A 15,392-nucleotide genomic window follows, 5' to 3' on the forward strand; every position below is an offset into this window, starting at 1 on the left:
TCACGGGTGACGCTTCACAAGTGAACGCCATAGCAAAGTATCGCAATATCAGAGTATGCGCCATATAGCCGACGTAACGAAAGTCTCAGAAATAGCACTACACGTGTTAAATAAACGTCACTTCAGGTATGCGGTCTGTCTCTACATCGCTCAAATGATGTTCGCATTACTTTCGGCAGTCATGATGAGGGGAGTTCGGCCGTAACTTTTTTTCCTTGCGAGACAACGCTAACTTGAATATTATAAAAATTGGTCCCACACTATCGAAACCGCGAGGCTGTTTAGCCAGCGTGGACTTACGCTCATGGTAAGTTCAGTGGAACCGAAAATGCACGTGGGCTATCGTAAAGAATTAGGTGATTTTGCAAGGATTCCCTCTCTTGAAATGAGCACATAACAAATGCCTCCGGGGCTCATTTCAGTCATCTGGCCAGCTTCACTCGCTGTCACCACAGTCTGTCAAATCGCTGTCGTCGCGACACCCTTACGCCATGATGAACACCGTGTCATGATCAGGGACGAGACCGGGCAACAAGACGTTCAAGAGAACTCCGTTCGTGCAAAGTTTACCGAATTACTCACACAGTCCTCAACTCTATCAATATTTTATTCGGCAACATTGCAGCGGCAGATATGTGGCCCCAGACTTAAAACAGGGTAGCAATTTTTCATCCGTCACAATGTTTTCATTGTTAGATTGACTTGTCAAGTGTTAGGTAATATTATATTTTAGTTCCCTCTGATATTCAAATACCATCTGGATATATATGTTTCTGATGTAGTATCTGGTACAACAGTGTCTAGAATAGTGCCTTGAATAGTGTCTTCTAAACTGAAGGTTAACGGTCTGCAAAAAAGAAATACCCTGTTCCTGTATACCACTATGCACAAAGCACCAAGCATCTTGTTATCTTTATATGCTTATCACAAATCATAGCGCACTCCCAAAGGTGGTATAGGGAAGCTGAGGTTCCGCTTTCGAGGCAGCAGTCTTCACGACCTCCGTGTCGCATGCTGTCGGATGATGTCGATGGCGATATTGTGCAAGAATTCGTTGGCATTGTGTCCCAAGGCGAAGTCCACGTGCCCAAACTTTTTCTCGGGGACCACGCGGTGGAGAATTACGCTCGATCCGAGCCTCGTCACCAGGTCCGCCACACCGCGAGTGTCGGCCACAAAGTCTCCCTCCGATGAGAACACAGCAATGGGTGTGGTGATAAGTTCCAGGGGGTAAGCCGGGGGCGCCCTCTGTGAACGTCAACGCAAGACACGCATGACTGCACTGAACACCGCCATCTTGTTGTTGCTATCTAATAAATACATGGCCCATACCCACTATAGAGCAGAAGGGTTGAAAAGTGAGTTCGCTGGCACATTTTGAAATTTTTTTCGGAGGAGCGCTAAATGACTGGACAAGATCAGAGTCACATGGCTCACGCCCGGGTTGCTGGATGCGGCGACCATTTGGGGTCGCAGTGAAAGAATTTTAGCCGTTTGCGCATCGTTTTCAGTATATATGTTCCTCCAAATAAAGATTGGTTGATAGTCGGCGTATCTGCGTTTTCTTTCTTTGTCCCGTCGTTTAGCGCTCCTTCGAATAAGTTCCACTATGGATGACTGGTCAATAACCGGATCGTTTATTTCATGTGAGAATTGGACAAACTTTCGGGACGGATATTCACAGCTTGTTTGCTTCAAGCGTCCCACATGACATAGTTCGGGATGAAAAACTGCGCAATTAACAACAGAAGGTGCGACAGGCTGCCATAATAAAAAAAATATCCGGTGTAAGAAACCGTAATATACAAGGACATTCCCTGCGTCCACCCGAAATACCCACAAAGCTACAAATAAACGAAGGTATATGTGGGGCCGGTGACGGGAAAATAGCACCTTGTCTAGCTTAATTACGTTCGCATCTCCGACGCACACTGTCGTAGGATGTGAGACAGCCAGTTTAAATGCACTTACTAGAGTTAGAGAGCCACTGCGATAAAAAGAATCGAGATAATCTTCTATGAACTGTACGATTTCCTGCTGATCATTTCAACTAACTATTGCGTTTTCTTTCTTTACTATAACGTTATTAAATGCCGAACATTTAGTTTCGACAGTGTTCCCAGCAATGTAAAAAATATTTCCCTCGATTGCGCTCATTCGATATCGCGCACGATCCTACCTCTTCAAACACATTTCATTTTGATACTCCAGACAGCATAGTTGAGTCACGAAAGAAAAGCTAGCATTTTTGACAGCGCCTACAATATGAAAACACTTACGGACGGCACATACAATGTTTACAGAAACGCGCGCTCTTTACATAAAAAGAAAACCTCGAACTGATTCTGCGTGCTTTACCTGTCCGTAACGCCGGCGATTTTCCGCTACACCATGGTCGTACATGACGAAGTTTTTCGCTCTGTACATCTGAAAGAGACATTCGCATGAAGTGACTGCGTCTTCAGAGAATACTGAAAGCGCAGGAGACGTGTAAGCGGGTTGGGGATCAAGCTCATGCCCGCGTATTAAACCTTAAAACTTGAATTCTTCATTGACGACTTACTCGTACTTCACCTAAAATTATAAAGCGAGCTGTTACTTTGAGGGCCACGATTTTGCCATTTGCTTCTTGCTGTGGCTAACATCGAGCCTTTGAATTAAAGGTACATACAACTCACAGTGATGATACCGTTGTCACTTGGAACGAGTCTACTAATAATGTACGCTTTGAGTAATTCAGTACTGTGTGATCTGAAAGCGCCTTGGTGCGGTGCTTCAAACACTGAATATCGAGCGCGACGAGCTAGCGCCTTCACCCGAGTTTATTAAATGTGGGTCAAAGCTATGTTCGCAAACGATTTTACACTCCGCCTCCTAAGTCCCTGCTGCAGAGAGATTAAACCCGCAACCCTCTGTTCAGCGACAAAATGTCGCAGCCACAGAGCCACCATGGCGAGTGCAGACATCTTGAAATCGCTCAGCCCTTGCAAACCATCAAAGGCTACCACCACCTGAAAGGTACACCCTAGCACGATTTCTTGAAGAATTGCTTCTTGTTAGATTCGATTGCTCAGGGAAGCCAGTAAACGTTATGCATGATTCTTGCAAATAATCTAGATGCGTTATAATATACATTTGCAGCGCCTGCATGCCCTAACACATTTTCCTCCGTTTTATCGCAGGTGCGCCGTATGGTGATACGGCTTGGCACATGATCCCTTTGCTTGAGGTCACGTAATACGCTGCGGATGCAAGAGCGATCATGCGAGAGCCTTATATAAGCCTGGTTCCTTTTGGCGCATTTCCCTCACGAGCGTCCAGTGTTGGAGGTCACGTGATGTGCTTAGTTTCGGAAGCGTGGCACACATGAAATGGTGAATTGAGCGGCAGCACGCAAGGGTCGCTTGAGAACGTGCGCGCGCCGCCTCTTGCCTGCGCTCGTCATCACACAGGAGTGGTCACTACGAGTGATCGGAACATCAAGTGTAATCTGTTCGTGCCTTTCGGCGCCTCGCAACACCCGTGTTTCCGTAGTAGAGCATGTTCACGGCAGTTTACACAGAGCACAAATTTAGACGCCTGGCAAAGTGTAATATTCCGATTCCTCGCTATTGCTGTCAGTTCTGGTAGAACTACGATTTTGTATCCGTTCAATGTTAAATAGACTTTACGCGAGCTCCTCTTAGTACAATATAAGTGGTAGCTCAAATTCCGTAGTTGCCCTATTCCAAATATACTTCTTTTTTTGTTGACGATGCCATAATGTATAATTTCCCATATTGCCTTACTTGACCGTTGCCGTGTACAGTTCAGGCATTTCGTATGCTGCTATTTGTCCTTTCTTCCATGAACGATAACAAAGAAACTGTATCAAAATATTGATCAACATGACAAAGCACCACACCGAAGAAGTTGTGACGGAACTCCTCCTTTATATTGTTCTTGATGATATAAGTATAAGCAATGTCCCGTTGACCGAGTTGGTTAGGACATATCGCTACTTTTAGCGCACATGAACATATGTTAAGTCTATTCTCTTTCTTGTCTCCTCCTCCGCACTGGAAAACTCGCCAATGATTACGACCTCACAAAATCTTTTGGTAGTGTTCCCGAGATAAAGACCCAGAATTTATTTGAAGCGGTTCGCTAAAGGCAAAAAAAAGTGTTTTCACTATTGCAATAAGTTTTAACGAGGACTATAAAAATCGTGATTTGGGGAGTGTTAAACCAGCTATGGTGAATGGTGTTTGGGTGTTGTATCCATAATGTTTTGCAACTTCGGAGAGGTCACGAACTCAATCACCGGTGATGTAGGTCGCATTCTGCTAGGGGCAGAATGCACAGATATCACATTGTTATTTGGGCCATAGTGCCTTAATTGGTAAAGATGAATTCATAGCCTTCCATGGCATTCATAAAAGTGCGTTATTATAGCACATGCGAAGTCTTCCTTTTGGCAAGCGTAAAATGACCAGCCTTTGCACTCTAGGACTTGTGGTTGGCGGCGCTAGCACTTCTAGCCGCACAGTATAGAGGTATTTGAACCCTTGAACGTGCTAGTTTGGTCTATGCCTAAAACCTGTACTATTAAGGCTGTAAATACTCTTTACTGGACGGCACAGTGAGATTTGTTTACACCTTTGACGAGAGAAGTCGAACTTGAAAAAACTGCATAATTCTCGCCACGTGGTGCGCACCTGAGTATCTGACACGAGAGTTTGACCGAGGCTGCTAGTGAAGTTGGTTTCACGCAGTCTCGTGCCATGTATTGCAGCTATCGTCTCCTATACTTGCAGAAAAAAGTATCTAACAAAGAAAATTTCATTTGTACCTATCTAGAGTTCGATCATACCCATTCAGAGAAACAATGGTAGCCATGGGACATTCCTTTTTTTTTTTACTGCGCCAACATGCAATGCATTGGCAAAGCTTCACCCGCCACTTGCAGTTAGAGCGCAATAAAAATGAAATCCGCACGGTAGTTCATTACCGCCTGTTAACAGCTCCACAGAGACTCCCAGAAGCACGTTGTGCGTCGGAAAGCACACTGTGGAAAGCCAAGCAGCTTACCTGGTGGTAGTGGCGCATGTTCTGTACAGTCGTACCCTTAGGATAATGCCCCACGTACATTGGCATCCGCGTCTGAAATGGCAAGCCGTTGAACAAGTTTACGTTGAAGAGTTGCGAAAAAAAGTCCCCAATACAAATAAAATATCTGCTAGATGTTTTCAAGCAAGAGGAGACCAGTGAAAGCTATCGCTAAATGTCTGTGCGGTTCCTTATACACTAACAGGATGCACATTCTTCTTTCCAACACTGATATGTAAGCAATAGATGTTATAACAAACATTTTCGTACTGCGCTTTAGCACAAATACAACGTACCACTACGACGTCAATCGCAAACAGAATTATACTTGTATTAGCGAGTCATAACGTACGGCGAGCATATAGCTGCAATAAAAAAACTGCTGGCTCGCCCGTGATCGAGAGTAGATGTAAGCATGAAACGGTAACCGGAAAAGCAGAGCTTCGGAGCTGTTTAAGCTTTCGTTCGGCCGGGGAGCGTTATCAGAAAACTCAGCCAAAGTCTGCGTCACCTCGCGTTGCCGATCAACCATATGCGAGAGCACTGAGCCACGTAACCTCCTCGCACCTCTCAGGCGTAGGGCGGAGTTGTGACGCCACAGGCGAGTACACGCTCGGGCTCTCTCAACCTCTCAACTTCCAACACGGGGCGGGGGGGGGGGGGAGGTGAACGGCCGGTTCCACCACGAATCTCTGGGCATAAAGTTTTGGCACGGCTTTCCTGGCACTGACCTACAAGGAAGATCGACGTGCGGCTCAGCGGGACTACCGATCGACGAAGGAGAGCCGATCCTGCCCATCGCGCCGAGGCCGCCGCCGACAAACGCCGTCACCGAGGGTCCCGAGTTTCGGGCCAGAGTCAACGAATGCTGCCGACTGAATGTTCGGCGCCTCCGGGAATCGGTTCGGGGCCTGCGCGCCACCGAGAACTTCCAACGCCAAGCCCGCAAATCCATGGGAGCTGCGAACGGTCGCTTCCAGCGCGAGTTCCTCGGCATAGAGTTCGGGCACAGCTGCCGCGTCTGTGACCGGCGCTGGTTCGATGTGAATCTCTCGACGGAGAGTTCGGCGCGGAACTTCGAACCGAAGAGCCTGGCTTTGCGAGTGCTTCGCGAAGGCTTCCCCGTCGCCACCGACGACGACCATGACGACGGTCGCATGTCGAGGACGAGGACCGCATCGACGATAGTGATGACGGGTACTGAAGCACGGTCGTTTAGCACCGGACGCTTAGCTGCGCGACACCATAACCGCTAAGCCACCGTGCCGGGTAGAAGTGCCTCGCAGCGCGGCGCCATCTCTCGAGGCAAGTCAAGACCCGGGCCACGGAATTCACCGACCGCTGGCGTTCAGCGCTCAGCGCCGAAAAATGACAATTAAGTGTAAGGTGCACTTTGAACGTCGTGCCTTTTGAACGTCGCTATTGGAAATGGCAAATAAAACCCCAGCGAACTAGACGTTACAGCTCGAGTGATATTGTCAACAAACATTAGGAAAAATTCGGAAGCAATATTTTTGAAACCTGTTTGGGCAGTAACTAGCGTTCAGTGGGGTCCTGTACAAAGGGTTGGGAGGACAGAAACCGTATTTCATTCAGTTTTGACTGATTGCTCGGATGATCTCGTTTTGTTCTCGTAACGACGCCCGAATAACGGCTCTGGCTTTTGGCTCAAGGTCACTTGAAGGTCGCTGATAGTGGTAGCTAAGGTCATTTCATGCTTAAAATTAAAGCGATCACTTCGCAGACAGGCAAAGCAGACGTAAATTAGCCAACACTGAGACGGACTGATCATGCCAGGCTGCTCGCATCCGATTTACTGTGGACTCGCAGAGACGGGCCAATCAACACCTTAGCACTCTGCTAAATGTTCTCAGTGTCCTTTTTTTTCAGGTAAATGCGAATTCCGAAAAAAAAATACTTCAACGTACTCATCATTCGCGGAAAACGCGGAACTGTAATCGTAAATATTGTGCTTCCGCAGCCAAGGTCCACGAGATGACCAAAGAACCTTGCAGCCTGGTGACTCCGACACATACGGCCTTATTCTTCACTGTATAAATATTTTGACAAGCAAGGAAGAAGCCACCGCCCTCCGCAGACTACAAACAAATACGTTGGTACATGGAATTATCATGCACCGAATGCACCCCACCAAATTGTCATACCTATGCCGGTATTGTGACGTACCAGACACGCTCCCACACATGGTGTTGGTGTGCCCGCACCGCGAGAAAAACAGTGAAGATGATGCTTCAGAACAGCTACAAGCGATCGAAGAAACGTGGGAGGCAATGTTAAAGGCACAGAGCCTGGAAGATCAGTGAAGTCTGGTGGACCGGGCCCGGGCTGCAGCATTAGCCAACGGCTTTCTGGACTAAGAGAGCCGTCCACCTAGGGCGAAGAAAGGACACTTTCTCGCTGTTTCTTACAACAAACGTTCATTCCTCCTCCTCCTCCTCCTCTACGCTCTATTACGGTACATGAGAACGCTATGTTAAATGGTTAACATTCCATGGATATCTACCACGCTCCTGCAAAAAGGTGCACATGCACATAAACCATAGCGTGCCAGGTATAAAGTATTGTTTTATGTATCATGCAAAGCTAAAACTTTCTGTTGTCATCGCGAGTGGTGCGTTTCGGTGGTTACCTTATTGAGCTGGAGTGGACTGCTTAAGAGCGTCACGGTGACCGCAGCAGAGCACACGCGACCAATGGCGGCTTGACAAAGTTGCGAGAGAGCCCGCTTCACACGATTACTCACTCCAACGTAAGCTCCTCTGCCCAAGGGGTCCAGGGCTAACTGCGCAAGAGAGCAACCGGTTGTGGGATTAGCCATTTCAGTTTCAGTTTATTCCTTTCATAAGTGGATACATGCTTACATAAGTATACAGAAGGAGGTCCCCAGGGCATGTAGTTGAAAGGGGACCTCCTGTCAGAAGATTATACATTCGTGCAAGCATACAGTGCAAAACAACAATGTAGTGGTCACTAAGTGGAAGACTATGCAAAGTAAATGTAGTACAAACTGCCAATAATATAAATTCAATAACTGGTCGTAGAATCCGAACAGTGGTTGAGGCATTCGCAACAGAACAAACCAAAAATGTTTATAAAGGCTAGAAATGAAAAACTAGAAAAAAAAAGAGAAATGAAAAGTGAAAAGAGCAGGGGTGAATTGCAGTAAAACACATTGTGGGACTAGTTGGTGCATAGCTTTCAATAGATGAAGCGCCAATAGTGACAGCACACAGGAAGGAACACAGCGCCTTGCCCTGTCTGTGTTCCTTCCTGTGTGCCGCCACTATTGGCGCTGCATCTATTGAAAGTGGAGTGAGTAGCTTAGATACGTGGATAATTTTGGCTATCTAGTATAAATGTGAATAATGTTTTCTTGAAGAGACCTAAAGAAGAAGAGCGCTTGACATCTAATGGGAGGGTCTTCCAAGTAGATCATGCTGCCCTATTAGCGTACCAGTCCTTATCCGAATCGAACTCACAACTGTTGTCTGTTACTGATCATTTTGATACACTGCTCACGTGGAAACGCCCGCCTTTGTGTCGGTGTCAGTCCTGGGATGCACGGCAAGAAAGAATAATATATGACTGCATTGAATTCCGAGTTCCACAGATAACATAGATTTATTTATTGATTGATTGATTGATTGATTGATTGATTGATTGATTGATTGATTGATTGATTGATTGATTGATTGATTGATTGATTGATTGATTGATTGTAAATTTAGCAACTCGTATGTAAACATGTCCACTTTCCACAACAAATTGATTAAATTCACCGCTGAGGTTCACGGTGAATGAATGAATGAATCGGTCAATCAGTTATTCGTCAGAATGGCTCACTCTGAAGGGATGAGCCGAGTGTAAAAAAGAACAAAAGGTGTAGCATAACTGAGAAGGGAAAAGGGCGAGAGAGGTGGCACGGTCGACCCCATCCAAGTGGTTTCAAACCATTCGTAGGATTCCCTAGTCCTCCGCGAATTTGTAGAGGGCCCTGCACACCCGCCCCTTTCCCCCTCCCCGCCAAAGAAAATGTCATTTCACTCGGTCATTCCATCCTCAGGCTGAGCCCACGGAAAAAGACGAAGTCTACGATTATGATAATTACATGTAGTGAAAAGGATGAAGACTATGAGGGACACATATAGTATGCATAAATTAGCATTGTTGCGGGGTATAGGTGACGCTCGATGACGCCGCATGTTCCCGCCTAACAAATAACTCATTTGCTCGAAAGGCCACTCACAAGCACAGGCGGAAGGAGAGGCACCGCCACAGACAATGGCGGACCCGCATGTGTGATGTTCGCCACGGGACCGTACGCGATCACAAGGTCGACCTGCGCGAAAAACAAAAAAATGCCCCCATTCGCAGAGCAGACGTAGTACATCATTTCTTGATCGGCGAAAACGAACACAATATTGTGGGTCGAATAAACCAAAAAACACAGCAACATTCACGCTCAGACTGCCGACGATCAGCGGAAGCTTCTCTGTAGTTGAGCCGAGGCAAACTAAGCCGTTAATGAACATGCGATAATTCCTTTACAGAGAAGCTGTGTATGCCGAGGATGCTGCGATTTCTTCGTGGCGTAACATCGGCAGAAAACTACCATCCTCTGTGCTCATACCCCCAAATGCAATGGTTCACGCACCCGTAAGGCAGAGGCTACAAGCGCTCAGCAGAGTGAAGCGAGCAATGCATAAATTCTTGGGAATCGCGCATACAACACAGAGAACAGCACACGTTTCGATAGAGAACAAGCTCAAAACAAGCATCCGAACCACATACTTGATGATAAAGCGCTTCTGCGCCTACATGCAATGCGAAGCACGTAGCGCACCCTGCATACATTTCCCGGTTAAGATTACTCTTGCGACGGCAGACAGACTATAGCATACGAGACAGGGGGCGACGTAACTACACTTTCATAAGTAAAAGAAAAACCCGCCTAGCAACTGATTTGTGTTGTGACGGTGATGCGGGAAGGCCACATATAGTTAGGTCTCCTGAAAAGTAGCGTGCTTACGAGACGTGGCGAATTTCCCTTCTCTCTGGTTCACTCTCTGTAGGTGGACGAAGCAGCGGCGCAAGCCAAGTCGCAAGCCGTCGAAACGTCTTAGGTGGATAATCAGTTGAATTACATGGGAATATTGCCACGTGACAAATTTCACCCTATACGTCGCAATGGGTTCTCGTACTGGTTGCTTACAGCTTCGTTGTCCAACCACTTTCGCAGCGTGAATTGGAGACCATTTTTTTTCTTTCTCAAGGGGTCACGTCTTCTAATACCACAAAAAATGAGGAAGAAACAGTGTCGAAGGAAAACCTCCACTCCTCCCGAATTTCACTCACAAAGTCCTTCAGTTATCGGAAGACAAAACTTTGGTCCTTGAACTAGGTTCTAAAACATTTATCAGAATAAAAGCAATATTATGGTTGAAATCTTTTTTCCTTTAATTGCCTATTTATGTGTGCTGTCTTTAAGTCCCGATACTAATCATGCAGACACAAACGTTCGTTGTTCATAAAGCGTCGGACAGTTTGTAGACGTTACAAGCAAAACAAAGGCTCACAACCTTTATACATATATATATATATATATATATATATATATATATATATATATATATATATATATATATATATATATATTTACATAGATTTGAGAGTGTAACCTCTTTTCCATTTTCACCTTCATAGGTCAGAACTCATTCGTGAATTCGTGAGTCTTCCAAATGAGTTACCGTACCCCTTCGGAGACAGCAAACACTCAGGAAGGCAAAGCAAACATGGCGCAGTGGTTACTCGTGAATAAAAAAGAAAAGGTGTTGTTGAATTGTTGGTCCCACAATCCCGTCACGGGAAGCTAACCACCTACTTAGGCGTGGCTATTGAACTGGTAATCTTGAGAAGGCTTCATGCGAAACAGGCGCTAAAGCCTGTCTTCGGTGTATTTGCGAGAGCCAGTCACCTTTCCGTTGTACTCAGGGCGCGTGGACAGGAAGACCAGGGTTATGGCCACACCTTGGGACAGTGCCATTATCGTGAGCTTGGGAGCACCGGTGGCCTTGAGGACGTGGTCCACGCACGCCGCCACGTCGTAGCGCCCGATCTCGTCGAAGCTGCAATCGTGAGGGAACATTTAGTGCTCTTATCGAAACATCCGACGGAAACAGAACCCGCACAGAACACAGTGGTTGCGCCTAATGGTGCGGCACAGGATGTCGACATACAATAATCAAGTGCACACGTGCATCACGCGCGAGTGCAATTTTTATCGTATTTTTTTTCGTTTGTTTCATTCTGCCATCGATAGTGCTTATTATTCGCTTCTTGACAAATAAATTTTCAGCAGTGTATGGCCATTTCTAGAATCATCCTCATCATCATCAGCCTGGTCACGCCCACCGCAGAGCAAAGGCCTCTCCCATACTTCACCAACTACCCGGGTGTAGAATAACTACTGGCAAAGCATAAGAGTGACCATGGGAGTTCCCAAGCAAGGTTGAACAATCACTTAAACGTCCTGTAAATGTGCGTTTGCCTTTGCCAGTTCCGGTTCCTGCGACCATCGTATGGCAGCCATTTAACTGGAAGGCTGGAACTGGAGGCTTAGCTCAAAAGGCTTTCGGCTGGCCATTTCACCTTTCCACGGTAGCCGTAGTCCAGCACCCCCTGCGTTCAAGCTCATGCGAGACGAATGAGCCATCGAATGACATGGTGCTATGGTCCTATCAGGAAAGTAGTAGCCAAGACCAAATTTTAATTGCACTGGTTTCAAGAGCTATTCATTTTCATGCTAGAACACCAGACTTCCGTTTCTTAACACTGACAGAAGCTGTATGGGAAGCGAATACTCGACAAGTACCAGTTCGAGATCTTCACAACTTTTTTCGTGTGTGCTTGGTACACTGGCTTACCTCCAACGCCAGTACTTGCGGTCATCCTGAGAGAGCGTTGTGTGGTTAGAGTACGGCTTAGCTTCCCTCGAATTCATGCACCACACGTCAAAGCCCCTGTCCGCTAGCAGGAAACCTGTCGAAAACAAAAAGTCGCGAATGGTTACGTTTTAGGTTATACTATTTTTTGGGAAGTGAACGAAGGTGTTAGTGCCATTAAGTGGTGCCGACAGGACCAATAGACCAAGTCTAAAGTCAAAGTAGGAATCGAAACACAAAGTAAATGGAAACACTTACGAACACCAAAGAGCACAAACATTTGCGAAGCACTGAAAACAGTTAAAGAAGGCTTAGAGAAAACTGTGAGGAGAGACATACACTTTCACAATTAGGCAATATACAGAGCACACAACAACACGCAAAAAAAGTTCACAGTTCCCCAAAGGAGACGGATGATAGGCAAACACATAAGTACATAAGACATAACTCCTCTTCTGGGACATTCAAGAAATACCGACAAATGCAACAACAGGGCTCTAGTCTAGATAACTACAATTAGCACAAAAAAAGAAAGACCAGCTTATGTATAGAAGCAGCCGCGATTTTGACATCTCTTTTGTGCTGCGTCTAAAGACATCGGTTTGTTTGATTCAACGCTGCGTGTTAAAGACGTCAGCAGTTTAATCCAAAATGAAGCAAGGGTCAATAGCGCAAGAGGATGCGGTGCCGTACTCATCAGAACTGCTTTATAATATCGCGATGGTACAGTGGAGGCTGAGGCTTGCTCGAAAACAGCACGAAGCTTGCTCGAAAGTACGCGGCAAGCAATACTTACTCCGAAATCGCGACATCGAGGCCGCGTCTTCACATATTCTACATTGAGTTCTATGCCTTCAGGCTACCAGCAGAAATGTAGATCGCAAGAAGAAAAATGCACCTGCATCTGCCGAGAATGAATTACAGGCAGACATGAAAAATTGTAGAATTTGTGGCACTGTTATGATTTTTACCGCTACAAGTTATTATTTGCAGTCGCTTACGCGTTGTCCTACTTGGAAGACATGACTAGACGCCGCCCCAGCTCATAATAAATACGACGGTAGATACGTTAGCTCAAGTATTCTCGCTGCTTTCACCCTAGCTCTTCAAGATGCGGCATTCGCCAAATGTTTCGTAACATTAAGAGCTGCTTGGTTATCATAACGGGGACAGTGAGGTTATTAGCTTAGGTATAGATGGCTGGTCTCGGTGTACACATGTATAGCGGGTTTCCATCTCACGCTGCAGCAGTACGTACAAACTCTTGCACGCAATGTCATACCTGATGGCCGATGTTTGTGAGTCTGAATCAAAAACGTGTCGTTCAGTTTTGCGCCTCCACCACTCCCCGCCACGCACTGCGACATTAACCGACCAAAAGACGAGGTTCTCAGAAACGACGTACTCCAGTCACGCAACTTGTGTCGTCAAACTGTTATGTTCGGGCGCTTGGTGAACCCAGACTTCGTAGCAGAAAGAGAATGAGTGACTGCGGGGGAGCCGGTGACGAGGTGCTATTAACAAATCATCAGCTTAACCTCTCTCGCAGTTCCTTCTCAGAGTACCTCGTTCTACTGTGAGCTGATTTAACCCCAATCCAATGCCCAACAGTTTGAAGTTTTGCTTTCCGGCATCGACTATAGGGTCAGGAGAGAGCGTTGGATGACTGTAGCTCATAGGGCCCCGGACTGTGGTCTCCACCCACGACTGAGGCCTCCCGGCAGCGGCTAGTTTGTGCATAAATTATGTTTTCTTTCTCGTGTGATAGTTTCCGCATTTCTCATTTGTTTACGACGCATGGAACAACGAAGGGGGCGTGGATCACGCTTTTTTCCAGAAGCCACCACTGTATGAATAGTTTTCATTGGCCACAGCGATTAAACGACCTGTCTTCCGCGTGGGCAGGCTCTTCTTGTTCTGATAGCGTTTGTATTACCGAAGTTAACATAATATTTCGCCGCAATGTCCCAATGCGTTTCTGGAAATTGACGTCTGGGATTCTCAGCTCGAAGATGGGCCCTCTACACAGTTTTGACATTGATTTCTGGTCTACGCAAGCGTGTGGCATTATACTTCTATTGGAGATTCACTTCTTTCTAATCTCTGCATTGGGACACACATCCTACAATTGTTTGAGCACTCAAACACATTGCTGCAGCACTTGCCAGGGCTTTGCGAAGGGTAATTCAGGAACCACATGTCCGAAGCGCTGGTGAAGGCGGGCACCAAAAGGACAGGGTAGCGAGGCGTCCTCTGGTCGCCTGCAGTAGAAGGGCTACCCTCGCGACCGTGAGGGACGTGGTCGACCTCGAGCACGTACCCGTCATCCGTGGTCGCATAGCTGAGCTCACAGGGGTAGCCGTGGTACTTGATGAGCTCGCACTGCGTGCAGGAATTTGCCTCGTCAGGGACGAGATGACTGATGCCTCGATGCTTTCTTCATGTCCTTGAACGTGAACTGTGATGAATATTTCTTTTCCCAAACACTGCCTTTAGATGTATGACGAAAGCCTAAGGGTGTTTCTCTTAAGGTGCCAATAATAATGTCATTTTGAGTCCGCAAATATCTGTTGCAGAAAATGGCAAGCTACTGCAGTAAATTTCTTTAAAGTGCAAATAGAATACACAGAAGCGTTCCTTCGCATATCACATGTCACCCTTACCGCGAACACGCCACCACATATTAAAACGGAGTCAGTTCGCCTAAAAAGATTACTTCTGACTTTCTTGAACATTCCGAAACCAACAAATAAACGTTCCACGGAAAACATCGAAAGGCACCATTCCAAGATGTCGAGCAGATAAATTTGCCCTCGGGTGCATTCATTTGTGCATGCTTGACAAATCTAGCAGGCACTGTTCAAGAACTCAAATTTTCAGCGTTGCACGTAATCATTTGCCGTTCAAACTATTATCTTCCTTACAGTGATCAAGACGAACGCTTAACTTACGGGAGTCAGGTGGGCTTGCAGTGTCAGTTCATCAGCTGCTTCTCCAAGAGGACTTGCAGTCAGTGTGAAAAAGATAAGCAAATGGCCGGCGACTGTGTTGAAGGTACCCATCTCCGCTGCTTACAGCTCGCGCGACGAGGTACCGGAGAGTGGCGCACACAGGCACTGCCGAGCCGCTTTTCTAGACGCCGTTGGGCACTTCCTATCATCCGACCCCCATTATCGGGCATCCGGTCGCCCTTTTTTAATGTATTATTGAAACTTGGCAGCGACATAAACTCCCATTCTACAGGAAGAAGGCTGGACGCCGACGCGAGCGGATCGCTCGCATTTCGCTGAACCATCAAGCACGAAAATACAATAGTCTTTTATACGTGTGGTCTGGACTGAC

The 15,392-nt window shown here is 46.5% G+C and overlaps 2 protein-coding genes across 4 annotated transcripts in view; one reads left to right on the forward strand and one right to left on the reverse strand.

The window, feature by feature from the left end:
- The window catches only part of LOC139050738 (extracellular globin-E1-like), an 82,822-nt gene that overhangs the window by 26,217 nt on the left and 41,213 nt on the right, over positions 1-15,392 (forward strand). The gene's annotated exons all lie outside the window — the stretch shown is intronic.
- LOC139050736 (lysosomal acid lipase/cholesteryl ester hydrolase-like) lies at positions 590-15,169 on the reverse strand. 2 transcript variants are annotated; one of them, XM_070527419.1, is made up of 9 exons: positions 15,002-15,169; positions 14,216-14,432; positions 12,033-12,147; positions 11,084-11,234; positions 9,356-9,448; positions 7,739-7,891; positions 5,071-5,142; positions 2,359-2,427; positions 590-1,248 (listed from the first exon to the last, which is right to left on the reverse strand). In XM_070527419.1, the coding sequence occupies exons 1-9, from the start codon at positions 15,110-15,112 to the stop codon at positions 994-996; spliced, it is 1,236 nt and encodes a 411-aa protein (XP_070383520.1). In that variant the 5' UTR covers positions 15,113-15,169; the 3' UTR covers positions 590-993. The 2 variants fall into 2 exon arrangements, with proteins under 2 accessions (XP_070383520.1, XP_070383521.1); XM_070527420.1 differs by having other exon boundaries at positions 14,371-14,432; positions 15,002-15,064.

The sequence above is a fragment of the Dermacentor albipictus genome, chromosome 10, assembly GCF_038994185.2.
Source record: "Dermacentor albipictus isolate Rhodes 1998 colony chromosome 10, USDA_Dalb.pri_finalv2, whole genome shotgun sequence".
Classification (NCBI taxonomy): Eukaryota; Metazoa; Arthropoda; class Arachnida; order Ixodida; family Ixodidae; genus Dermacentor; species Dermacentor albipictus.